This window comes from Tursiops truncatus, chromosome 17 (genome assembly GCF_011762595.2).
Source record: "Tursiops truncatus isolate mTurTru1 chromosome 17, mTurTru1.mat.Y, whole genome shotgun sequence".
Lineage (NCBI taxonomy): Eukaryota > Metazoa > Chordata > Mammalia > Artiodactyla > Delphinidae > Tursiops > Tursiops truncatus.
In genome coordinates, this window is record NC_047050.1 from 12,261,424 (window position 1) to 12,289,327 (window position 27,904).

The window sequence follows — 27,904 nt, forward strand, 5'->3', positions numbered from 1 at the left end:
AAGGGCTAAAGTTAGAAAAAAATTTTTACAGGCATGATGCTAGCCTTCAATGACTTACATAGAAAATCACTTTTATTTCTCAATTTTAACTTCTGCTATTTGAAGAGAAATCGATTTATACAAAATAAAAACCTATTTTTAGCAGCAGAGTTTTGGTAATACTCAACCAGTTAATCACCATTTCCAGTTGCAAGGATTTCAGTATTTCTTGGTTTCGTTTGTTTTTTGTTTTTAAGTTAGCATGATTTTTCAGCCACCAGTGTCATAGTGTTAATTCTTATTTATTACCTGGTAGTACACGAGGAGTTGGACAAAGCAGAGTGTCTCCACGTTTTGTAGTGAGTCTGTTTAGAACCTAAAATAGGCATTTTTTTGGAGCATTTTCTTTTGGGGAATATGTTACCTGCTTTATTTTATTTATTTATTTTTAATAAATTTATTTACTTATTTTTGGCTACGTTGGGTCTTCGTTGCTGCGCGCGTAGTTGTGGTGAGCCGGGGCTACTCTTTGTTGCGGTTCACGGGCTTCTCATTGCGGTGGCTTCTCTTGTTGCAGAGCACGGGCTCTGTGTGCACAGGCTTCAGTAGCTGTGGCACACGGGCTCAGTAGTTGTGGCTCGCGGGCTCTAGAGTGCAAGCTCAGTAGTTGTGGCGTACGGGCTTAGCTGCCCCATGGCATGTGGGATCTTCCCGGACCAGGGCTCGAACCCATGTCTCCTGAATTGGCAGGAGGATTCTTAACCACTGTGCCACCAGGGAAGTCCTACCTGCTTTATTTTAATTTTATAATAATTGTATTTACAGATTTAAGAAATATATATTTGTAAGTATTCCTTATTGTATATCAAGAAACATGAATTAAGAAATAACTTCTTAATCAAAATTCACTATCTTGTGCTTGTCTATTCTTGTATAACTGTATTGATGATAATTACAGTCTGATATAAATAATCATAATAGTATTGTCTCTCCTAACAGATTTTATTAAACAGAGAAGAGCGGGACTGAATGAATTCATTCAGAACTTAGTTAGGCATCCAGAACTTTACAACCAGTAAGTAATTTTCATTGTGTTCTAAGGAGGCACTGAAACCCAACCTAAGACTATTGAATAAGCTACTGATCCAGGTTTTATACATTCTGTGGAATATTATTGTGCTGTATATTTTTGTGAAATCTTCCTCAAGAATTTTTCCTCTGGTATTCTTAATCTTCTTTTCTCTCCATCAACTCAAGGCCCTAGTTATTTTCTTTCTTCCTATTGTACTTGTATTTTTTTTGTAGATTAAACTTGAAAGGAATTGGCACAGTTAAAACATTTTGCTAATTATTTGATGTTATATTTATTCGTGCATTGAGAAAGCATTTCGTATGTACCTCTGTGTGCATTGGGAATAAAAAGAGAAATTAGTGTTATCCTTACCCTCCAGAGGCATAGGCTTCCAGGTACGTGGGAGAAACAGGTGTAGAAACAAGCAATTAAAGCAAAGAAAGTTTTATGAAAAAAGTCTGGAAGACAACAGAGAAAAACGTGGCCAACTCTTCTTGGGGTGGGTGGGTGTCAAGGAAGGCTTCCTGGAACTTAAAGGATGTGCAGTCTTTCAAGAAAAAAGCTAGGGAGAGCATTCTAGGCCAAGGGAGCAGTGCTTGTAACAGAGTCTACAAAGAGCCTGCAATTGTTCAGGATGCTCACGTATTAACATTTCACGATGACTGGAACACAGAGTAAGTTTACAGAAAGGAGATGAAGCTGAAGGAGTTGGCGAGGGCCAGGCACACTTGCTACCACTTCTTGTGCGACCTGGGTCAGCGTTCTCTCATCCCAGACAAGGCCTTCAGGCCTTCTCAGCACAACCTTCCAGGCAGCCACTTAACACCAGGGCGCTTTCCCAGCCCTATGTGTGTCTGGTAGGCCAGCAGCTCCTGTGAAGGCAGAAGGGTGGGTCATATCAGAAATACCTAGGAAGGTATAGGTAGATCCGTGGTTTGAGATGTATTTTCATTTTGAGTCTGGTAATTGGTTCATTGGTGTTCATTATGTTTATTGTGATTTGTTATGTGCATGTATGTTACTTATATTGTTTAGTATGTATAAAGTATTAACATTCTAAGAAGAATAAAGAGGACCAAGGAGAATATCTGGGGAACGTTTCTGCAGCTCACCTGTCTGGGTAGATGTAAAGGCTGCCTGTGGACATTGATGCAGTCATGACACCTTTTAACAGTCTTTTCAGAATCACAACATTGAAGGACTGTATTTTTAGCAATTGTCCTCAGAACGATTATTACCATTTTATAGTTCTTTATAGTTTATAGAGGGCTTCTATCTTCTGAGCAGGTGCTCTGACCTTTTTTAACTTAATTTAATTTACTAAATTAGTAAATTACTGGAGCTAGACTTCCTGTGACCAAGGTCTTCTGCCCAGTGCTCTGGGTTTCATTTCCCCTGATGCTCACAGATAGGACGAGGGTCACGGGGAGGTCCAGCACCTGCTGTAGCTCTGGGATTAGCCCCCGCAAAGGGGAGCAGCCGACTTTCCACTCAGAGCCCCCAGCAGGTGGTGGAGGAGCACAGAATTGGGCAGGATCCTTGAACTCAGGGTTCCTGTGTCTGGTGTGTTCCTTAGCAGAGAGCCTCTTATTACTTGGCTCTTTGTATAATTATTTTTTAAACATTATGCCTTTTCCCTAGGACAAATTCTATGTTATCTTCAGCTTAGATCTACCCTTCTAATGTTTAACTCTTGTTATATGCACTTGAGATTACTTCGAATTGGCATATTACTGGCTTGTTTGAAATTCGTACATTGAGAGCTTGAATATGTCTCATTCTTTGACAGAGCCTCACATAGAATAAGTGTGGAATAAATGGCGGTGGTGTTTATTATTTCTCCTGGTATTTTGAACAGTGTTACTCAGAACCTCTGACAGTATATGTTAAATTCTAAGTATTCATTTTGGATCTAGAAGTGTAGTATTATAAAGGTGTTATATTTGGTATTGAAATTCAACTAAAACCAATTTGATTATTTTAACATCATACTATAAAATACACAATTTTTAAGTATACTACCCAATAGATTTTTACATACGTATGCACCTTGTAACTACCACTATTCTGTTTAAGGTAGAGGACATTTTTCAGCACTCCAAGGTAAATAACCAAGAGGTTTTTTTTTTCAACTTAATGTTTAACTGACATTTTCTTTGTAATAAAAAGTGACATTTCACATTTTCTGGATCTCATCTGTTAATGGAACTTTGTTAATTTTCACACTCTTCATTTGAACATCAAACTGTTTATAAAATAGTACAGATTTAAGAGAGTTAGAGGAGAAGCCAATCAGCAAGTGTATCTTGAACACCATCCTTGTGTCTATTCTTATTATGTGTGGGATATGTGCTTCAAAAATAGCTTTACTTCAATAGAGAGAAGGTTATTTTTAAGATAACTTATTAAAATTGAATTTAAAATCATTTAAAAACTCAAACAAAATATTATTATTTCTCTGACCTTTGGATAGAAAAGGGTTTTCTCAGGATATTGGTAGTGAATGATGTATTACAAAGTAAAATAATGACACATTTGATTAATAAAAACTTTTGACCTCCAAAAATTACAAGTGAAATTAAAAACCAAAAATATAAAAAGTTTCCCATGATAAAGGACAGTAGATAAATATACTTAATAAAAGAGCTCATGCAGATAATACATTCCTAAGGCACCAAAAAAAAGACAAAACACATTAACAGTTTACACAAGAGGAGATGCAAGTGGCTGATTAATTACCAGGGAAGCTGAACATTTCTTTACTATTTAAGAAATGCAGATGAAGCAAAACACCTTATTTTAGCTTCATTGCATTATAACACCTATAGAAAAGAACACAAATCATGATTGTACAGCTTCATGAATTATGAGAAAATGAATACATCTGAGTATCCCCCCTCTCCACCCCAGGCCAAGGAATAGAACATTGCCAGCACCCCTGCAGCCCCTCACATGCCTCTTCTCAATGTCTGTTCCTTCCCAAAGGTCGTTACTCTCCTGATTTTTAGCAGCATAGATTAATGTGCCCTGTTTCTGAACTCTATATATAGAATCATATATTACATGGTCTATATCTGGCTTGTTTTCAACAATTGAGAGTCACCAGTGTTATTGCATATAGCTATACAGTAGTTTGTTCATTTCCATTGCTGTATAATACTCCATTGCATGAATATACCACAATTCTGCTGATCAACATTTGAGTTATTTCTGTTTTCTGGCTCTAATGAGTAATGTTGACATTAACATATCTTTTGCTGCACATGTGCAAGCATTTCTGATGTATCTTTGAGTATAATTTTTGGTTGTAGAATATGTATATGTTTAATCTTAGTGGATAATGCTAAATAGTTTCCCAAAGTGATTGTACCAATTTCCACTTCCACCATTGGTGTACGAGATCGCATGGGTCACCTCACCAACACTTAGTATTATTAGTCTTTTCAATTTTAGCCATTCTGGTGAGTGGGTAGTGGTATCTTATTGTTGCTTTAATTTGCATTTCACTAATTACTAATATAATTGAGTTCCGTCTCTTTAAAATACTGTTTTTCACTTACCAGACTATGAGAGATGCTAATATAAACTAACATTTAATCAAGGCTGGAGAAAGTCTTCAGGATGTTCATGTATTGCTAGGAGAGTAGAAATTGGTACAGCCTCTCTGGAAATTAGCTTAACAAACTACTTAAAGCCTAAAAATGGTTTATAGTTCAGAGCAAATACTTTTTAAAAATCTGTAGTGAAAATCGTAAATGCAGTTCCAGTGTTGTGCACAGTGATTGTCACTTGCAGCATTATTTATAGTAGTGAAAGCTGTACAGTCAAAAGTTGGAAGCCATATATATATTTTATATATATATATATATAAAATATATATATGTAAAAAGCACATATATATATCCTAAAGTGAAAGAACCACTGAGTAACTTTTAGTGTGTCCTAATACAGCATCATACATCTATCAAAAGTGATTGCTAACAAAGAATTTTTATCCACATGGCAAAGACCTTTTGATGTATTGAATACATTGTATTTTTAGGTGAAAAACAGTAAAATAAAATATTTAAAATATAGCATGATCTTAACTGTGCAGAGAAAAAACAAATATAGTAGGGGTGTTAAGAATGAAGATTCCCACCTTTAATTTTTTTTTGAAATAAAATGCACATAACATAAAATTCACCATTTTATCTATTTTTGAAGTGTACAATTCAGTGGTTTTTAGTATACTTGCAATGCTGTACAACCACATCACTATCTTATTCTATCACCCAAGTCTAAGCTAATATTAACATCAACCCAAAAAGAAACTATATTTTCTAATTTCCCCTTTCCCCCAACCCTTGGCAACCACTAATCTACTTTCTATTTTTATGGATTTGCCTGTTATGGGGATTTCATACAAATGGAACCATACAGTTTTAAATCTTCCTTTGTTCATTTAGCATAATGGTTTTGAAGTTCATTCATATTGTAGCATGTATCAGTACTTCATTTGTTTTCATAGTTGAATAATATTCCATTATGTGGATATGCCACATTTTGTTTGTCCATTCATCCACTTTATGACTATTATAAATAATGCTGCTGTGAATGTGTGTGTGTGTGAGCTTTTGTGTGTCCATATGTTTTTATTTCTTTGGGATATATTGAAGAGTGGAATTGCTGGACCATACAGTAACTGTGTATAGCTTTTCAAAGAACCACCTGTTTTCTACACTGGCTGTACCATTTTACATTCCACAAGCCCCTCCCCTTTTTAAAAACTATTCATCTTCCTGAATTTTTTACAATGAACGTATATTATTTGTATTTAATTATTAAGAACAATTTTGGAAATCTTGCCATTTGTGACAACGTGGATGGACATTGACGGCATTGTGCTAAGTGAAATAAGTCAGAGGAAGACAAGTACTGCATGAACTCACTTATATGTGAAATCTTAAACCCAGATTCATAATCATTGATACAAAGAACAGATTGGTGGTTGCCAGAGGTTGGGGGATAGGCGAAATGGGTGAAGGTGGTCAAAAGGTATAAACTTTCAGTTATAAAATAAGTCATCAGTTGTAATGTGCAGCATGGGGACTGTGGTAGCGTATTTGAATGTAGCTAAGAGAGTAGATTAAAAGTTCTCATCACACACAAAAAGTGTGTAACTGTGTGGTGATGGATGTTAACTAGACTTACTGTGGTCATCGTTTCGCAATGTATACAAGTATAGAAGCATTATGTCGTACACCTGGAACTGATATAGTGTTATATGTCAATTATATCTCATTTTTTTTTAACCATTTTTTAAAATTGAAGTATAGTTAATTTACACTGTTGTATTAGTTTCAGGTATACAGCAAAGTGGTTCACTTACACATATATATATTCTTTTTCAGATTCTTTCCCATTATAGGTTATTACAGGATATTGACTGTATAGTTCCTTGTGCTATACAGTAGGTCCTTGTTGTTTATTTTATATATAGTGGTGTGTATATGTTAATCCCAAACAGTATGGAGGTGTCTTAAAAATAGAGCTACCATATGATCTTGCAGTCCCAATCCTGGGCATATATCTGGAGAAAACTCTAATTTGAAAAGATACATGCACCCCAGTGTTCATAGCGGCACTATTTACAATGCCAAGACATGGAAGCAACCTAAATGTCCATGGACAGATGAATGGATAAAGAAGATGTGAGGTATATATAATAGAATATTATTTGTCCATAAAAAAGGATGAAATAATGCCACTTGCAGCAACATGGATGGACCTAGACATTATCATATTAAGTGAAGTAAGTCAGACTGAGAAAGACAAATATCATGATATAATTTATATGTGGAATCTAAAAAAATGATACAAATAAAATTATTTGGAAAACAGAAATAGACTCACAGACATAGAAAACAAACTTATGGTTACCAAAGGGGATAGCAGCAGGGCAGGGGGCAGGGGAAGGATAAATTAGGATTTGGGGATTAACACATCTCAACTTGTAAAAAAGAACAATTTGGGAGGAGGTACCGCAGATACAGAGATTTAATCATTCCTCAGGATTGTCATTAGTCCATGCAAGGCCCCTCTTTTATTTTAGTCCATTTTTTTCCTCTTCATACCCATTTCTTCATCCCCACTGGTGATGCCCACTTCAACATGTTTGTTATATGTCTTTGGTTATCTATTTATCGACTGTTGCTTTGTGTCTGTGAGTGTTTAATATATACACGTAAATGGTGTGCTGTGGTTCCTTGTTTCTGATCGCTGACTGCTGTTCTCTGCAGGCAGTTACCATAGCTTGCTTACTCATTTCCCTAGTGGTAGATGGCTGTTTTGCTTCTGATTCAGAGCTATAGAGAATATTGCAGTGAGTATCCTAGTTACATGTCTTTCACTAAACCTGTACATAATTTTTGTGTGTGTGTGTGGTTTATCCTTAGAACTGAAATTTCTGGCCTCAGGGAAAATGCATACTCAGTTTAACCAAATATTGCCAAATTGCTTTTCAGAAAAGTTGCCTCATTTTACATTCTCACCAGCAATACGTGAGGGTGTTCCTTTCCCTGTATCCCTACCAACTTTTGGTATTATGTGTCTTTCTAAATTTTGCTGGCTAGTGGACATAAAGTAATTTCTCATTGTTGTTTTAATTTGTTTTTTTGTGATTATTAGTGAAGTTAGGCATCTTCATAAATTTCCTTACCATTTGGGTTTTCTATTCTGTGAACTGACTGTTGATACCTTTGCCCATTTGTTTATTGGATTCCCTATTTTTAAACTTAATTTGCTTATTCCTTTTATAATAATGATTATTAATGGATTTTGTTTGACTTTCTTACTGTAAATGCTACTATAGTTACTTTTATTTTCATGTTAAAAGGGAGAAAAGCTGTAGAAATGCAAAGTCATAATAAAGTTAATTTTTGTTTTTAGTCCAGATGTCAGAGCATTCCTTCAAATGGACAGTCCAAAACATCAGTCAGATCCATCTGAAGATGAGGATGAAAGAAGTACTCAGAAGGTAGTAAGAGGAATTGTATTTTTTAACAGAAAAAAATACCATTCCCCAGAGATGAAATTATTGGCAACTTTAGGACCCCATTTACTTAAAACAAAGTAATTTCATCCATTGTAGATTTTCTACTCTGTAGAGTACATAAAAACAAATGTGTATACCTCTTACTTATCACTATTTCTTATAAAATTGATAAAATGAGTACTTTTTATAATAGAAAGTAATACATGTTAATTAAAGAAAAATTTGAGAATAATTTAGAAGTATTACCCATATTATCAGCAACCAGACCTAGTAATTTTTAACGTTTTAGTGATTTTCTTTCTTATCTTCTCTAATATGTGGAAATTTTTAAAATTACCTAACTTTAATTATACAATATATAAAGTTTTGTGTTCTGCTTTCTTTGCTTTACATCTTACTTTTTGATCGTCATATATCTTCATCATGATTATCACCATTGCAACTGTTGTTTTGAATTTTGGCCAGCAGGAAAGGCCTTTTCAACCAGAATATTACATACCTCTTCCTCTGCATTGTCAGGTTTTGAGATGTAGAGCAATCAGTATACATGGGCTGGTTGGTATCAACTAACTTTTATTGCTGTAGTTATATGTACATAATCAATACGTTTTCCGAAAAGAATAAAGAATAGGATATTCTTGTTTTTTTAATTAATTGTGATAAATATCGTAAGCTTGTGCCTTCTTATGAAGATATTTTCAACATTTACTTTAGAAAGTTATGTTAGAAAGGTAAATTACAACAACTTAACTCAGGATTATTATGTAGCAATTAAAAGTATAATTACAAGTATTATATAAATATGATAATACCTTTATAATTTAAAATTGACTAATACTATTGTTAAATATATACATGAAAATCAGAGATGTACGTTTTTGTCTTTATAATGTCTTTTAATTTTGTCATGATTCTGTTTTTGTGATTTAAAAGGTAATGTCATGAGTTGAAACATTACTGTCCCACAGCTAAAAATCTTCATTTGAAAAATAGATGTGACTACTGGAAAGTAGTAGTTTTCTTTCTCTGATGCTCTAAGAGGATTCTCAGTTAAGAGAACAGATTTAACTCTTACATCTGTGACATGGTTGCTCTTAGGACAATAAAAGGATATTTTAATTTTATATCTGTGCAGTCGGTCAAAAGAGAAACCACAAGCTGGGAAAACATGTAACAAAGTATAAGAAGGAATAATGTCTATGTAAAAAAAGCTCATACATATGGATTTTTGAAAAGAATGATATTTAGGACCCTAGTAGATAAAAGGAAAAGGGACATGAAGAAATACTCTTAGTAAACAGATATATGGGAAAATATTCAACCTTGATGCCAGTAGCAAATGCAAGTTTCAAATGAGAGGTTTTTTAATCTGCCAAATTAACAAAAATGTAAAGTAAATAAAATACGCCAGGACTAATAAGGGTAAGGTAAAATGGGCATCCTTGGGCATTACTGGTGTTAAAATTTATGCAACTCTTTTGGAAAGCAATTTGGCAACATGTATCAAGCATGAAAGTAATTCATGTCACTTAGGAGTTGATGCAAATGAAATAACCCTTCACAGAAAAGAACAAAGATGTTCATTTTAGTGTGATTTATAATGAAAAGTTAGAATCAGTTTGAATAGTCATCAGTCAAATAGTGGTTGTCCCTATATATTGTACATTTAAAAAATATTTCTAAAGAAGATAATATTTAAAGTTTTGACATACCATTAAAAGAAATCAGGGTTTAAAACTTTTTATGCAAACTTACACAGTGTGATCACAGTTTTTCGAAGTTATGCAAAGACTATATGAAAGTACTATAAATATTTGTAAATCGTCTGTTGGTAAGGTTATGTATTTTTAAAAACATCTTAATACTATTCAATAAATATTTTAAAGAGTAAAATTTATGTAACCATGATTTTCCATGTTTTGTTTGTTAATCACGTAGAGAGTATGTAAGTTTAGATCATGTAAAGAATGTCTTGCCTTGCTGTAGGAGAATGGTTTTTGAAGAAAGAACCAGACTAAGAGAAATTCCTGGGTTCTGGCTCCTCTTCTCCCACTGTTGACTTTCAATCTAAATTTTGTTTCTCGTTTCATCCATAAAATCTGGAACTTAGACTAGGATCTTTTCCTGTTTTAAAATACTGATTAAAAAAAAAACCTTTTCAAAAAAAAGAAAGAGCTATATTTCATCTTACAGTTATAACTATTTTATTATTTTTTAAATTAAAATTTCTAGGAACTGCATCAGTTTTATTTATTTTTTCTTCCAGTTTTAATGAGATATAATTGACATACATCACTGGTATAAGTTTAGGGTGTACAGCATTATGATCTGACTTACATACATCATGCAGTAATCACCACAGTAAGTTTAGTGAATATCTATTGATATCATCTCATATAGATACAAAATTAAATAGAAAAAAATGTTTTTCCTGTGATGAGAACTCTTAGGATTTATTCTCTTAACAACTTTCATATATAACATACACAGTGTAATTATATCTATCATGTTGTACATTACATCCCTAGTACTTATTTTCTTATAACTGGAAGTTTGTACCATTTGACTGCTTTCATCCAGTTCCTTCACTCCCCGCACCCCAGTTGTAACTTTTTTTTTTTTTTTTTTTGCTGTACACGGGCCTCTCACTGTTGTGGCCTCTCCCGTTGCAGAGCACAGGCTCCGGACGCGCAGGCTCAGCGGCCATGGCTCACGGGCCCAGCCGCTCCGCGGCATGTGGGATCTTCCTGGACTGGGGCACGAACCCGTGTCCGCTGCATTGGCAGGCAGACTCTCAACCACTGCGCCACCAGGGAAGCCCCAGTTGTAACTATTTATTAAGGACTTCTGAGTGGATAATGAAATGAATTTAATAGCTGGAAAATACCTTGGAAGGCATCTGGACCTTCTTACTTATAGAGAAAAAAACAGAGGCCAAGAGAAGTCAAGAAACTTATTCTCTTGATAGTGTTCATTCTGTTAAGAAATATACCTCAACTTCAGTTTAGTGATTAGATGTAATCTTTAAAAATAATAGGTAGAGGGGCTTCCCTGGTGGCGCAGGGGTTGAGTCCGCCTGCCGATGAAGAGGACACGGGTTCATGCCCCGGTCCGGGAAGATCGTACATGCCGCGGAGCGGCTGGGCGTGTGAGCTATGGCCGCTGAGCCTGCGCGTCCGGAGCCTGTGCTCCGCAACGGGAGAGACCACAACAGTGAGAGGCCCGCGGTATAATAATAGGTAGAGTAAAAAGTTATCTAATTACATACCTCAGAAATTTTCATTATTTCAGAAATGTGCTCCATTAGAAAAACTGTTGCCAAGTAATAAAATCTTATTACATTTTAATGTAATGCAGGGGACAGGTTATCCTTGTTATTGTTTAATCCACACTTAATTTACTTCACTTTCTTCATCTTATAGAAAAGTTCATTGAATAGAAAAATGATACAGTTCTCTGCACATTCATTAAAAGAATAAGTGTATTGAAATTACAACTTAGTTTGATTACATTATCAGATTGTATAGAATACTATAATATTTAAACATAATCATGATATATATAAGTCAAATCATTATGCTATACATCTTAAACTTATACAGTTCTATATGTCAGTTATATAATATCTCAGAAAAACTGGGGAGCAGGGGGAGATTACTTCATGTTAAAACTATGCTACAACAGGACAAATCTCATCTAATGAACCGGAGTGTTTATATATTTTTTTTGTCTTGAGCTAGACTGTTATGATTCCTTTTATTTCTGTCTTTTGTGGATTAAAATTGTATTAAATGAAGATTTTTCATGTAAAGGTGTCAGTAAGAAATATATTTGATTTGTCACTAAAACGTTGGTGCCAGTGTTGTTACTTCATACGAAATATACTTTAGATCTTTTGCCCTTTATTTAAAAAAAAAAAACTTGTATTCTGGAGATTGTAAGTTACAAATGAATTTAAGTGGGAATATATATGACATATGTCTCTAATAAGAAATTGCTTAGGTAAAATTTGTTGATTCTGATGAACTTAAAGAGATATTTTTAAAAGCTTCATATCTATAGCTTATATGAAGTATAGAGCTCTAGTAAAAGTGTACATATTTGAGACATCTCTGATTTAATTCTCTGAATATATAAAGAATTTCATAGTGAATTTATGTGCAGAAGAATTCACTTACACTTGGCTTTTGTGAGAAGTGCTCACTGTAGAAGGATCACTAGATTAATCTTTTGGGATTTTGAGTTAAATTTCTAGTTGATTATTAGTGAGCTAGAATTTTAATTAGTTAAATTGCTTTATGGTATACTAGGTGAGTAAAGATTTGCTTCTATGTTAATAACAGGGATTAAATTTACTTTGTTAACTGTTGTAAGGAGAAAAGCCTATCTAAAAATTTGATACTATCACAATGGTGGAATTAGGAAGAAAAGCACTCCTGGTTTTATGTATTTGCTTTAGAAATAAGTTTACTTCCTCTCAAATTAAAACTTTAATCCAGCATTTGCAGTCTTAATCATCATCATACTATCATTTCCTATCTTTAATAATAGCTTATTAAAAATATTTGAAAATTTAAAAACAAAAGCTATTTTTAACCAATTTTTTTAATGTAAAAAATGATTCCTCTTCAATTGTGGTTTCAATGCCCAGCTCTTCCAAAGAGCTTTCCCCAGTTTACTTCATTCATTTGCCAACTTTGACTTTGATTTCTGCCTTACCTTTTTCCTTACAACTGCTCTTGAAATTTATCATTAAAATGGTTATGTTTATATTGATTGTGTATCTTTCCAAAAGTCTGTACATTTATTAAGCATTAGGGCTTTAGGTTTCTTTAATATGACAAATATCTGTGGTATGGTTATGTGTATTTTATTTAAAAAATATCCATTAACCGATAAGACGCTCCAGTAAGAATGTTAAATTCTTTTTTTTTTTTTTCCATCCCAACAGCTACACTCTACCTCACAGAACATTAACCTGGGACCATCTGGAAATCCTCAGTAGGTTTAATTTGTATCAAACAATCTCACTGGATTTGAGGAAGATTTTTTGCAAATGTGCAGATGTACATAATTATACCAGTTTAACTGGAAGCCTGTGAAATAGAACTATAGTTACAGTGAATATAATACTGTCGTACGCTTGCCTAATTTACTGCTCTAGCTTCTCCTTGTTTTAGTAGAGCTCTGAGGAGTTTTTAATCCACAGATTGTTGAATTGGGTTCGGCTATTTTGCCACTGTTACTTTCCTGGTGTGTGTGTGGGGACCATAAGTCCTGGGAGGTACCTGGGAAAGTACTCTGGCAAAAGCATCCGTGGAGGCCAAATTGATATTCTCTTGGTGCTCAGTGTCACAACTCCAACCCTAGTTGTTAGTCAGCTTGTTCCAGAGGAGTCTTGATGGAAATTAGCATATGAAAGGCTATTAAATTTTCTTTATCCAGTTTCTCCCATAGTCCCAGATTTACTTGAGCAGAGGGGAAACATTTTGAGGAGTGACAAATGTGGACTTCATCTTAAGTGTCAACTCCAGCAGTTCACTGGAATACAAAGAAGGAGTCCAAGGCTACTTCTTGGCTCAGTTTGAGGAGTGCCCTGACAGATTAGTCATAACTGCTGTGGGCTGGAAGAGGAATGCATTGTTGCTATCCTTACTTGTAATTATCCTTATAGGCTTATTGGATTAATTCTGAAGTATTCTATCTTTTATCACAGGACACTGTGCTTCCCCTTACCCTTTTGGTCCACTTAGAGAGTGAGTATAGACAGGAGAAATGGTAAAGGAGACTAAGAAAGAATAATTAGTAAGGTAGGAAAACCAGGAATGGGGTGTCACAAAAGCAGGTGAAGAAAGGGGGTAAATAACTCTGTTGATGTTGCTGATGGGGCAGGTAAGATGAAGATTGAGAATGGACCCCTGATAGGTCATTGGTGACCTCTGTGAGCAGTTTCAGTGGTGCGGTGGGGAGAAGATTGACCGGAAAGGGTTCAGGAGAGAAATACAGGAGGGGAAATAGGAGGTATAGGAGGTATCGACAGTGATTTTAGACAACTTACTTGATGGGTTTGCTGCAAAGGACAGCAAAGAAACGGGATGGTAACTGGAAGAGGAAATTTGGTTTTGAGCATCTTTTCTATCATTATTGCATTGAGCTTGTCAGGCAGCACAAAATGGAAGTTTGCTTTCAATTAGGATTCATCACCAACAGTTAACAGTGGGGCCTTGGGTATGGCCTCGGTTGGCGTGTTTACTGCTTCAGGGATTTGCATGTTTTTTCACTATTACGTTCGTTCAAAAAATTATTTCAGTATTTCAGCATATCATTAAAGAACAAAATAACTAGTCCAAAGAGCAGGTTCTTGAAGAAGAAAAACATCTAAGCTTAGTTAAGTATTTATCTCCCTAATCTTGACCTGTTATTATTTAACCCAGACCTGGTGTTACTCTTATGTTTGAATTGACTATTTCTTTCAGTAATGAATTGAAGGACGTTTAAAATCTAAATGGAGTCATTTCACTCTCCCTAGTACAACTTAGGAATTCATACCACGTTAAAGAAAACAGCTCTTGTGGCTGCTTAAGTTCATCTTTCTGCAGCCACGTGCTTTTGCCTGTATACAGCCAATGCCGTTTTTACCTGAGGTGCAAATAAATAACCTTCTGCCTTCTGGACTCCTGGCTTTCCTACATTACCATCTATGAGAATAAGTAGAGAGTTCTTTTATCTTTAACATACAAGTGATATGTATGCAAAACACTGTGATGACTTTTTTCTCCGTCAGAAAATCTTCTTAGTGATTTTACTAGGTATTCCAGCTAGTAACTTCCTTTTCAGAATAATTACCAGACTACTTAGTCCTTGCAATGTGTCACTAATTTATATAGTTACTCAGTTTCCTTATTAAGAGCATTGGTGAGGTTTATGGTTAATAAAAGTGGTTTGCTACCCTGAGTTCAAAACGATAGAGAAATGATACATAGATAGATAGATAGATAGATAGAAAGAAAGAAAGATCTTTTTCTCCCAAAGAGACTATTATTGAAGTCCTTCTTAAGCCAAACTTAACAAGGCTTAAATAAAATTATAAAATGTCTTATCTAATCAGAAAGTAGATATTATTACTGTTCATTATTACCTATTTTATATTAAAGATGAGATACTACCACTGTGAAAGCTGGAGTTATCATGCTGAAGTGTACCCAAGATTTGCCTATTAAAGAGTGAGGCGCTAAAAAATGTTGAAAAGTTAACATCTTTCCATTTCTAGGAGACTAATTCTTGTCATTGTTCATTTATTTCAGTGCTAAACCAACAGACTTTGATTTCTTAAAAGTTATTGGAAAAGGCAGCTTTGGCAAGGTAAGAGTGTTTTTATTTTTTCATTCAGTAAGTAAGTACTTAAGGAATGTATGCTTTATACATGCAAGACCACGGGGCTTGTTGGTATGCAGGCTATGGAATTAAGATGCTTTCTCTACCTTCAGAGTACTGACAGAATAATTCAGGATACTAAGCATCTACTCAAATTCTAACCCAAAATTTATTTGTTGAATAAGTATTTTGTTGAGCTCCTATGTGGCAAGCACTGTTCTGGGGCCTAGTTAGATAGTACTGAACAAAAATAACATGGTGAATACCTTTGTGATGCTCACAACCTAGTGGGGGAAATAGTCAATTAAAAGTTATGCAGTCAAGTAAATAATTACACGTAGCAATGGAGCTATGAAGGAAATGAAGACTAGAGTCAAGAGACAGAGGAAAATAGTCAGTGGGAGGAAAATCCCTATTTAGATGAATTGGTCAAGGATGGCTTCTTTGAAGAGGTGCTATTTAAGTTGAGGCCGGAAAGACAACAGTGAGCAGCTGTGTAAATAGCAGTTGGAGAAGGAAAGGGAGGTTTGAGGACGCTGTCTCCCTTCATGCAGTGAATGTCAGATGAAGCACGTAGCTTGACAGTGTGACCGTACCAAGCAAGAAGAATCCCTAAGGGCAGAGGCATCATAGATGGAGTTGTCAGAATCATCAAATATATTTAAGTTCTTTTTTGCATTATACTTCAATCTGTAGTAAAAATAAATATGTACGTGTTTAATTATAGTGTGCTGTATTCATAGCTTTCAGTATATCTAGATGTAGTTTTTTTTTTCTGAGTTCCCTAGAGACCAGAAACTGCGACCATAAAATTACACCCATGTGTGTTCATTAATTCAGCAAATGTATATTTGCCACCTGCTACATGCTGGGCATTGTGCTAATAATATAAGCAATAGAAAGTTCGAAATAGATCTTGCTCTCAAAATGCTCACAGTCTGTTGGAATGTTAGAGATAGTCTGTTGTTAAAAACAAAAAGCATTAATCTTTTGGAAACTTCATGTTTAGATCTAGAGTCTACTAGAAATTGGTTCTTGCTTATAATGTGAGGTGTAGGGTCGAGTTCATTTTTTTCCCTATGGATGTTCAACTGATCCCACGCAGTTTATTGAAAAGGCTGTTCTTTCCCTACTGCTCTGCATGGCAAACTTCATCATATATCCAGTGTCTATATGCGTGGATCTGTTTCTAGATTTTGTTTTATATTTCTGTTTCTAGATTTTATATTTTGTTTCATTAATCTATTTGTGTATCCTTGCATGAGTACCACATTGTCTTGAAAATGTAGCTTGATTTCCAACAGAACAAGTCTTCCCCTCCTTGTTCCTCTTCAAGAGACTATTCTTAGCTCTTTGCATATCAATATTAAATTTTAGAATTAGCATGGCAAGTTCCATAAGATTCTGTTGGATTTTGATTGGGATCGCATTGAATCTTTAGATCAATTTGGAGAGAATTGTCATCTTAACAATATCAAGTCTTCCAGTCTGTGACCATGGCATATCCCTTTGTTAATTTAATTCATCTTTAACTTTTCTCAATAATGTTTTATACTGTTCTTTGTAGAGTTTTGACACATCTTTAATTCGATTTGTTCCTGTGTGTTTCATTTTTTATGCTGTGAAAACTGGTGTTAAATACTGAAGCTGAATATATGCATTACCTGTGACACATTGGTTCTCCTCCAAGCTATGTAGCCACCAGTAATTCAAGCACATATGTGCTAGGAAAGGCGTGTGCCAGAATGTTCGTAAGCATCGTTGTTCATAATCTAAATGTCAGTGAGAGAGTGGATAAATTGTGTGTGGTATGTCTGTGGAATGCAGTACTCTGCACAGTGATGAAAATATGAAGACTGTGCTGCATGCCACACGTGAACGCACATTACATAATTTAGAGTGAAAAAAATCAAGCAGAGGCCACTTTGTCTATGTGATTCTAATTACATAAAATTCAAAAACAGGCAAAACCTAACCTGTGTTATTGCAAATGGAAATAGTGGTTACCTTTGAGGAAGAACAGGGATGGATAGTTTCTGGAATGGGGCAAATGGGAGGCTTCAGGCTACTGACAGTGTTTGGTTTTGTTTTAACCTGGAAGTGGTTACATAATGTGTCCATTTTGGAATAATTTATCGAGCTGTAATGTTTACGAGTTTTTCTATATACGTGTTTAATAAAAATTTTAAATCTTGCAAAATGGTTGGAAACCAACAAAGTACAATAAAACAAAGAAAAGCAGAATACAGAAAAGAAGGAAAAGCAAGGAGAACTACAGATTCACAATGTATTTGAAAAATAGAAAAATATACATGATAAAGTAAAATAAATAATGGAAATCTCATATTTATTCTAAGCTTTTCTACAAAGGGTGGTCTTGGTTCCACTTTCCATTTGCCCATCTGTTTCTTAACCACCTATTTTCCACATCTACCAATCTGCTGAAAAAATGTCTACCCTTCAGTGTACCTCCTAATGGCCACATTCTTTGAATTATTTTCTTAGAATATACTTAAAGATGAACCAATCAAAGTAGAGAAGTGAAGTTCAGGGGGTTGGGGAGCTGTCGAGAAAAGAAAAAATATAAGAAGGAAGGAACATTCAACAGAGTCAAATATTGTAAAAAACAAAAGCTTGAGAAATGAGAAAGATGCCAGCAATTGAACTCAGGACATTTTCACCCTGAAGATGTTTTGACTCCTTTTTTATGAATAACAAACATTTTAATTGATAGACTTTATTTTTTAGAACCTTTTTAGATTTACAAAAAAAAAAAAATAGAGTAAAGAGAAAGTTCAGAGAATTTCCAAGCCATCAGTTTGCTCTATTTAGTAACATGTTAGTATGGTACATTTGTTCCAGCCCGTGAGCCAATATTGATCCATTATTATGAACTAAAGCCCATCATTTATGCAGATTTCCTTGGTTTTTACCTAATGTCCTTTTTTTGGTCCCATTCAGGACACCACATCACATTTAGTTGTCATGTCTCCTTAGGCTCCTCTTGGCTATGACAATTTCTCAGACTTTGCTTGTTTTTGAGGGCCTTGATGGTTTTGAGAAGCACTGGTTAGGTATATTGTGTATCTCTTTTGGAATTTGCCTGGTGTTTTTCTCATGATTAGACTGTGGTTACAGGTTTTAGTGAGGAAGACCACAGATGTACTCAAAAGTAATGCCCAGCATTGTCACTAGTGGCAGATCATCTCAAAACGTTTTAGAATATATCATCTAATAGTTACACAACTTGTAGGGTGTCTTGAATCCCTTAAAATTTGTTTGTAAACCTTTGAGTATGTTGCCTTTTTTTCTGGGGCAAGATCTTCTAAGTTTCTTCAAATCCATGAAGTGTCTGCATGCACCCCAGCCCATTATAGAATCTCAGCTATACATGGTGCTGCTTGCTCTGAGTGCTTCTAAATTTGAAACCTGTAAGAGAAACCCAAATGTTAAAACAAAAATACATTTTGATCACCTAGAAACCATTTTCCTCTCCTTTTTTTATGTAGACATGAAATTTATAGCCTCAGTATTTTCTAAAGACACTCTTCAGGACTCAGGGCTAGCATGCATGCGCGCACGCGCGCGCACGCACACACACGCACACACACACACACACACACACACACACACAGTTCTCAAGCAGTATAGATTTTGACACTTAAATTTAGTAAAAACCTCAAACATTAGCACATTAAGTGACAAAGAAATGATGCCTGGCCATTTAAATCATCAACACTTTTTGGTTTTATTAAAATATCTAAGGAAAAGTGGAATTGGAGAAATAAATTCAGTAATTTTCAATTTTCAAAATAAAAACACCACATTATCTAGGTCCTTTGTGGACTTTATTTTTTAAAAATTTAAGTATTGACTTATTGATAAGTGAATTGTTCCTATCAAAACATTGAAATTTCTAATAGTAGGTACAATCTTTAACTATAACAGGTTCTTCTTGCAAAACGGAAACTGGATGGAAAATTTTATGCTGTCAAAGTGTTACAGAAAAAGATAGTTCTCAACAGAAAAGAGGTAAAGTAAAATAGCTTTGTTTCTCCTAAACCTGTTTTCTCAGTTAACAGAATTGTTTTCTGGTGTCTAATACAAGCTGATTTTTTACCATTTTTTTTTTTTAACAGCAAAAACACATTATGGCTGAACGTAATGTGCTCTTGAAAAATGTGAAACATCCATTTTTGGTTGGATTACATTATTCTTTCCAAACAACTGAAAAGCTTTATTTTGTTCTGGATTTTATTAATGGAGGGGAGGTGAGTTTTATAATTAGTTTTCTAGTATTGATAATGCTTAGAAAAAAAATAGAGTTCAAGTTTCTCTTATCAGTGTTGGAAGCAAAGCCCAGCATAAACAGCTCTATGTTGAGTAGCAGCAGTATTTAAAGCACTGGCTAATCAGCACAATGCAGAATGTAGAGAAGTGAGACATAAAGCTCTTTTCCTAAGCAGCTTATGGTGTAGGTGGGAAGGTTCATAAAAGAACCTTGATACGAAGCTACAGACTTCATGGGTAGTTTTGTCGCTGAGCTATATAGCAAGAATATATACTGAAACATTAGAATGAAACTTGATTTGTAATATTTGGTAATTATCGTTTCAATAGTTGCATATAAATATTACTCTAGCCTGTCATTTTCCAAAATGTGCAAACTATTAATCAGATGAGATGATCCTGTAATAAAGGGTTCTGTGGTGAAGCCAGTTTGGAAAATGTTTCCTGTTACATCCCCTTGGTGATTAACAGTGTGCTTCGTGGTAGTTACAATGTTTCAGCATGTTAAAGACTTTGAGAAATTATGCCTGAAAGCCTGGATTTATTTAAAAAAAATTTTTTTACCACACAGTCCCGTTTTTTGTTTGAACCAAGTCTATTAACAGTATTCCCCAAAACTCTGAATCAGAGGGATATTGAAATACATTTTGGGAAATGCTGCTGTTAAGATAATAATTCCAGTAGTAGTTAACATGTATTGAGCATCCTTATGTGCCCAGCACTCTGGCTCTTTATACATATTATTTTATCTTCACAACAGTTGTGTTGCATAAGACAAAGAAACTGAGGTACAGAGAAGCTAAGTAACTTGATCAAGCCATGTGGGTTAGTAAGTATGGAGCCAGGAATTGAGCTCAGTCTGATTCCAGGATCGAGGCAGCTGACCACCCCCTGTTCCTCTGCTTCTTAATCCTCATACTTTTCTAATTCGTTTGATCTCTGACCTGTAAATGTCTCTAAAAATTATTTTAACTGGTAAATGTTATTATATCTTTACAAAAGGATCTTCCATCCCTTAATCCCAGAGCAAAGGGAGAAGAGAAGTGTATTTCAACCTTACTATAGTGCACTTATCTGTAGAATAAAGGAACTACACAGAAGACCGATTTCTATTCTGCAAACCTGAAAGATCAGACATACCTAGATCATTTTGGGGATGGTCATAAAAAGAATCATTATTCAACCTCTTACATCTATGGTAAATATGCCTTAAGACTCCTCAGAAGCGGGATTATGAATCCCCCATGCACCCTGATTCAGGAATGTGGATGACCCCACATCGTTCCCACCTCGAAGGTGTGGTTTTATTTGTATGTGGTGAGTGCTAACATATAACAAGAATTTATTGAGGGCCTGGCACTTTGTAATTATTTTACATGTGTTATATCAGTTTATCATCACAACTGTTTGAGATAAACACTCTTATACTCATTTTGTAGGTAAGGAAATTAAGGCTCAGAGAGGTTAAGTAACTTTCTCAGTATCACCGTGCTCTAGTACTTGTCAGGCCCCGGATTTAACCTGGACATCCCAACTGCAAAGCCCATTCTTAAGTACCACCTGTGTCTTTGAAATATCGTGCAGAAATCTAACTGCAGGTGGGATACTGGCTGCACGTTTCCTGCTTGTCTGTGGTTTGTTAATGCTGTTTTAGGACTTTGCTTCTGAGCCCTTATTACACAGTGACTACTCCTAAACTGGATGGCAAAGGTGGAAGGAAGTAGGCTTGTCTTCTAAAAGATAGAGTTGACTAAGATAATGGGGGAAGAAAAGAGAATGTTAAGGTGCAGGGGTTGAATGGGGCAACAGGTAGAAGAGGAATAAGGATGAGAAAGGACAGAGGCAAGAGGAGTGTGATTTCATTATGTGTTTCCTATTATTACTGTTATTTGCCCCCCAATGTTCATATTTGCATTTTAACCTTGACCTGTGATATTTATCTTTGTATACTACTTCAGATCTGTTTTGGAGTCAGGTAGAGTATAAACAAATAAGTTTTATGATACTGGGCATGTAAACAAGCCTTTCTGAGTCTCAGCTTCCTCATCAATTCCTACTTGAAAATAGGTGGGTGGATTGAATAATACAAGCATATAGTCTTTAGCATAGTACCTTTGATTTAGTAAGCAGTGGTTGTTAGCTGTTATTAGTGAATGATCAGATTTTCATTTGGGGTAATTTTCATCAGTAGTAGTGTATTAGACAGATGTGATCAGAAGGTCAATAAATAAAGTATTACAGTAGAGTAAGCTGCAGCTAATAAAAGCAGTGGTAATGGTTAAAAGGGGGGAGTGTCCCATAAATAAATAAGAGATAAAAACAGAAGAATTTATTCATATTTTGGATATAAGGACTAAGGGTAAAGGAGCAGTAGAGGTGAATCCCAGGTGAGCCCCATTTATCTACTCTGTCACGATCTATTGTAACTGATCTTCACCATCACCTTTCAGAAGAGGCTAAGAAAAAATTGGGGACAATCTTTGAAAATCAAAGAAGTTAAATGAATTACACACAAAAAGGTTTGAACCCAAGGCTGATCAGCTAGATTTTCAGTTTGAAAATCTATTTCCACTTTACCTTGCTGCCTCCCATGGTTTAGAGGGCTGGGTAGAAGGTGATATCATTAAATGAGACAATACAGCAGTGGCAGTAAGTCTGTAAGAGAAGACCAGGGGCTCTGGGTTAGACAAATTGAATTTGTTGGCTTGTTAAATATTCAAGAAAGAGCAGCAGGCAGCAGATTTTTGCAGTAGAAGCTCCAAGCAGAGGGCTGTCCACACGAGAGACATCAACATAGAGTGGTGGTTAAAATCATTGGAATGGATTAAGTTGCCTGGGAAGGTATCCAGAGAAAGAATAACAGTGGAGAAACCTAGGACAGACAATTTGTCAATCCCTGCAGCATAAGGGCCCAGAAAGGAGCGGAGATGGAACTGTCCAAGGTAGAAGAAAGCCCCCAACGAGAGATTGTTGTTTTAGAAGTCCAAAGACTTAGAGTAAGGACCTAGAGCAAACTTTGCCTAGGCAGGTAACCTGATGACTAGAGAACAGGTTGTGAAAAATACATTGAAAGTTAGGGAGGAAGTGTAAGAAATGAACTGGAGAGTCCAGCTGCCAATGATCTCCAGGCAGTTGCTACCATATTGAATTTAGGCTTAATGGTGCAGATCTCCCCCCACCCTTTTTTTTTCCCCAGAAGAAACCAAAACTATGAATTTTAACCAAAAAAAAAAATTTCCCAGTTTTTAAATGTTACCAATTATTTTAGATTTTTCTGAAAACATTCTTTGGTTCAAACAAATTATATCTGTGGGTTAGATTTGATCTTCCAGCCACTAGTTTACGATCTCTAAATAGTGTTTGGTTTTTTCAAATGAAAGAACAGTCAAAAAAGGCCCAGTAAGATAATTACATGGCAGTATCAAAATCATTGGTCTCCATTAATAATTTTTTCCAGGGAGGTTGCCTGGAGTGGTATGAGGATACTGCCACACTGAGGATTGAGGGGTACATGGGAGATGAGCGAGCAGTAAGCACAGATAGGGAAAGATTTGTGGTTGAAGAGAGCATGATTGCCAGGTGGAGGGGATACATAGGCAAGGGGGAGTCACGGTTCTGTGCTTTGGTGCATTTTTATCTCACGTTCAAAGTAACAAAAATAAATCCTGTTTTTGTATTTTTAGAATATATTTGTTTCACTTTATGTGTGAATGATCTTAATATTCTTTTTTTTTTTTTTTTTCAATTTTACAGCTGTTTTTTCACTTACAAAGAGAACGGTCCTTTCCTGAACACAGAGCTAGGTTTTATGCTGCTGAAATTGCCAGTGCATTGGGTTATTTGCACTCCATCAAAATAGTGTACAGGTAAATTTTTAAAATTTCACTTCTAAAATGTCTTTTTATTATTTTATTTCAGTTCATATTCAGGTTTCCTTTTCTTTCCTTTTAATTCGATAGAGACTTGAAACCAGAAAATATTCTTTTGGATTCAGTAGTAAGTATTGTCTTTTAAAAATCTACTAGTGCATGATTTTTTTTTTCAACATCTTTATTGGAGTATAATTGCTCTACAATGGTGCGTTAGCTTCTGCTGTATAACAAAATAAATCAGCTATACATATACACATATCCCCATATCCCCTCCGTCTTGCGTCTCCCTCCCACCCTCCCTATCCCACCCCTCTAGGTGGTCACAAAGCACCAAGCTGATCTCCCTGTGCTATTCAGCTGCTTCCCACCAGCCATCTATTCTACATTTGGTAGTGTGTATATGTCTATACCACTCTCTCACTTTGTCCCAGCTTACCCTTCCCCCTCCCTGTGTCCTCAAGTCTGGTGTCTACATCTGCGTCTTTATTCCTGTCCTGCCCTTAGGTTCTTCAGAACCTTTTTTTTGTTTTTGTTTTTGTTTTAGATTCCATATATATGTGTTAGCATATGGTATTTGTTTTTCTCTTTCGGACTTACGTCACTCTATGACAGACTCTAGGTCCATCCACCTCACTACAAATAACTGAATTTCATTTCTTTTTATGGCTGATTAATATTCCATTGTATATATGTGCCACATCTTCTTTATCCATTCATCTGTCAATGGACACTTAGGTTGCTTCCATGTCCTAGCTATTGTAAATAGTGCTGCAGTGAACATTGTGGTACATGACTCTTTATGAATTATGGTTTTTTCAGGGTATATGCCCAGTAGTGGGATTGCTGGGTCGTATGGTAGTTCTATTTTTAGTTTTTTAAGGAACCTCCATACTGTTCTCCATAGTGGCTGTATCAATTTACCTTCCCAGCAACAGTGCAAGAGGGTTCCCTTTTCTCCACACCCTCTCCAGCATTTATTGTTTGTAGGCTTTTTGATGATGGCTATTCTGACCAGTGTGAGGTGATACCTCATTGTAGTTTTTGATTTGCATTTCTCTAATGATTAGTGACGTTGAGCATCCTTTCATGTGTTTGTTGGCAATCTGTATATCTTCTTTGGAGAAACGTCTATTTAGGTCTTCTGCCCATTTTTGGATTGGGTTGTTTGTTTTTTTGACATTGAGCTGCATGAGGTGCTTGTATATTTTGGAGGTTAATCCTTTATCAGTTGCTTCGTTTGCAAATATTTTCTCCCATTCTAGGGTTGTCTTTTCGTCTTGTTTATGGTTTCCTTTGCTGTGCAAAAGGTTTTAAGTTTCATTACGTTCCATTTACTAGTTATGATTTTTGTGTTGTTATGCTTAGTGGCATAGAGTCCACCTCAAAGTGGACTCAGTTCCACACTGCACGATTCCATTAGATAACATTCTCGAAATGTCAAAACTATGGAGATGGAGAACAGATTAGTGGTTGCAAGGGGACAGGGACTGAGGGAATAGGGGAGTTCAAAGATAAAGGAGTAGCATGAGAGAGAGTTCCTTTGTTCCTTTGGGATGATGGACATTCTCTGTCTGATCGTGGTGGTAGTTACACGAATCTATACGTCTCTATTGCATAGGGCTACACATACACACACACAAATACGTGCATGTAAAATAGCAAAAACTGAATAAAGTTGGCAGTCTAGTTATCAGTATTATACCAAAGTCAGTTTCCTGATTTTGACACTACTACAGTTATATAAGATGTCAGCATTGGGGGAAGATGGGGGAAGGGGACATGGAACTCTGTACTGTTTTTGCAATTTCCTTTTAATGTATGATTATTTCAAAATCCAATGGTTTTAATAAGTGTCAATTTATGTCCATGCATTCTTTTATCTTACTGCCCCTGTATTTGTCAGGGACATGTTGTCTTAACAGATTTTGGGCTTTGTAAAGAAGGAATTGCTATTTCTGACACCACAACAACATTTTGTGGGACACCAGAGGTAAGATATATGTCTCATTCATGTACTCATGTATAAAATGCTAAAATGAATCACAAATTGTATATATAAAATTTGAATATATAAAATTTATATAAAATTTTTATATAAAATTTGTATATATAAAATTTGAAATCAGAAAAGTAGAGTAAAAATATTTTCAGCTTCCAGCCAGCTGGAAATATCTGATAATCATCCCTTCTGAACATTTAAAGTTTATTGATAGTTGATATTTTTTTAACTGTGATTTTGAGATACCACAGATAACCCAACAAAGATGAATTATGCTTACTTGTTTTTAATGTTAAAAGTTTACCTTAGATTTCTTCAAACATTTGATTACATTTCTAATTCTTAAAACAACAAAACAATCATGAATCAGTGATGAAAATGTCCAAAAATTAATTGAGTTAATGTTGGGACAACTCTGTGAATATATTAACAGCCATTGAATTGTATACTTTAAGTGGGTGAATGGCATGGTATGTGAATATCGTAATAAAGCTGTTTTTTAAAAGAAATAAGCTAAAGCAAATATGGCAAAATGTTAACATTGCCTATATTTGGGTGGCAGCACTATTGGTTTCTGTTGTATTTTTATACTTTTTGTATGGTTAAAATATTTTATAATAAAAATTGTTCAATGGAAGAAAATAAAGCAGTGGATATGGGTGAAAAAATTACAAATCAGAATTTATTAACCAGAACATCCTATTCTCTAATCATTTTAACTAGCAGAAAATGTATCTTTCTATTTGAGACAGTAATAATAATCCTTAAAATTTATGTGAAAGCCTTGTTATTCTAACTTCACACATACATACGTTTAAAGTGTCCTAATTTTAAAATACTAATTGTGATCTTAATTGCAATTAATTAAGAGTAATTAAGATTGTGGAGTAATTGCAAATATGTTAAAAATGTGTGATAAAATAGCTCACATCAGATTTCTAATCAAGATGAGAAACTTAAAGTATCTATAAGTACAACTATTTACTTTGAAATGTATTTTTTCTTCCTTTTTCTCGCTAATCTAACCCTAGCTCTTGTATATATTTGTAATAATTCTATTTTGGTTTATGTATGAAGAAACTTTTTTCATGGATGTATATTCATTTAATAGTTAACAAAATCTTTAAGTCCTGTAATTTTTAGAAGGGAAATAGAAGGTTTTTTTGGTCATCTAAACCTAAATATGATCAGAAATTATTAAACCCTTTTTATATATGTTGCCATTTCTTTGGATCACATAAAAAAGCTTAAGAATGTATTTCCTTATATATATTTCATGTGGGAAGAGGAAATATGTATTTTGGAATCTAAAATTCAAATTCACCATTTATATGTGTGAAATGATAATGTTTAAATTTTTTACAATTTGAAATGTAAATAGCCATATAATAACTTAAGCAACTTTTCTAAATAACATGTTAAAGAATTGCTATTGTAATTCTTAAATAAGAATGCAATTTATTCTTTTTTCTTTCAATAAAAAGAAAAAAATGAATTGTAATTGCCACACTAAAAATTCTTTCTTTCAGGAGAATCAATTATGAATAATGGCCATAAGAATTTCTAAAATTAATTTTGAGAAAGACTCCCCCCGCTCCCCCCCCCAAAAAAATACCTACTTTACCTACTTAGTATTACAGTTTGTACATTTGTTGGCCTCTATTTGTCTTAACTACATCACAGTTTCTGGGGAGAAATGCTTGAATATGTGTATTTTGAAAATTACTCCAGTTGATTCTGAAGACTAGTGCCACCCAAGAACCCCTGGTATAGAATATACCCAACCCACTGAAAATCTAGATAACGTGTTTAATTTAGTGTGATATTACACCTAAAATTTATTAAATTTCTCAATTATTCCTAGATTTTGTCTTCAACTATTTATTGAGTTGCTCTAATATTTAATCTTTTTTATAGTACCTAGCACCTGAAGTAATCAGAAAACAGCCCTATGACAATACTGTAGATTGGTGGTGCCTTGGTGCTGTTCTGTATGAAATGCTGTATGGATTGGTATGTATTTCTCCTCTGTCATTATGATTCTAGTATGTTAAAAGTGATTTCGGTTTTCTCTTTCTTTCAGTAGTCTCGTGGACACTTAGATAACACTAACAGAACAGTAGTAACCTGGTTAAATGAATCCAAAATCACATTAGGGATATGCACAAAAAAGAAAAACTTTTCATTTTCTTACTAATTTTTTATAAGTGTTTCTCTATCATACTAATCACTACTTCAAGTGTTCTCATCCCACTACATTTTTAAGAAATAGACACCAAGTT

The 27,904-nt window shown here is 34.8% G+C and overlaps 1 protein-coding gene across 10 annotated transcripts in view; it reads left to right on the forward strand.

The window, feature by feature from the left end:
- The window catches only part of SGK3 (serum/glucocorticoid regulated kinase family member 3), a 112,125-nt gene that overhangs the window by 73,230 nt on the left and 10,991 nt on the right, over positions 1–27,904 (forward strand). For 7 of the 10 annotated variants that reach the window (XM_019925237.3, XM_019925232.3, XM_033843249.2 and 4 more), the window contains 10 exons: positions 979–1,054; positions 7,982–8,069; positions 13,039–13,088; positions 15,392–15,449; positions 19,410–19,493; positions 19,601–19,732; positions 23,505–23,617; positions 23,711–23,747; positions 25,527–25,613; positions 27,540–27,635. In XM_019925237.3, the coding sequence (XP_019780796.1) occupies positions 979–1,054; positions 7,982–8,069; positions 13,039–13,088; positions 15,392–15,449; positions 19,410–19,493; positions 19,601–19,732; positions 23,505–23,617; positions 23,711–23,747; positions 25,527–25,613; positions 27,540–27,635 (821 nt within the window). Of the gene's footprint in view, positions 1–978; positions 1,055–7,981; positions 8,070–13,038; positions 13,089–13,169; positions 13,746–15,391; positions 15,450–19,409; positions 19,494–19,600; positions 19,733–23,504; positions 23,618–23,710; positions 23,748–25,526; positions 25,614–27,539; positions 27,636–27,904 lie in introns of those variants that run through there. The other 3 variants (XM_019925234.2, XM_019925239.3, XM_073794474.1) reach the window with 3 other exon arrangements.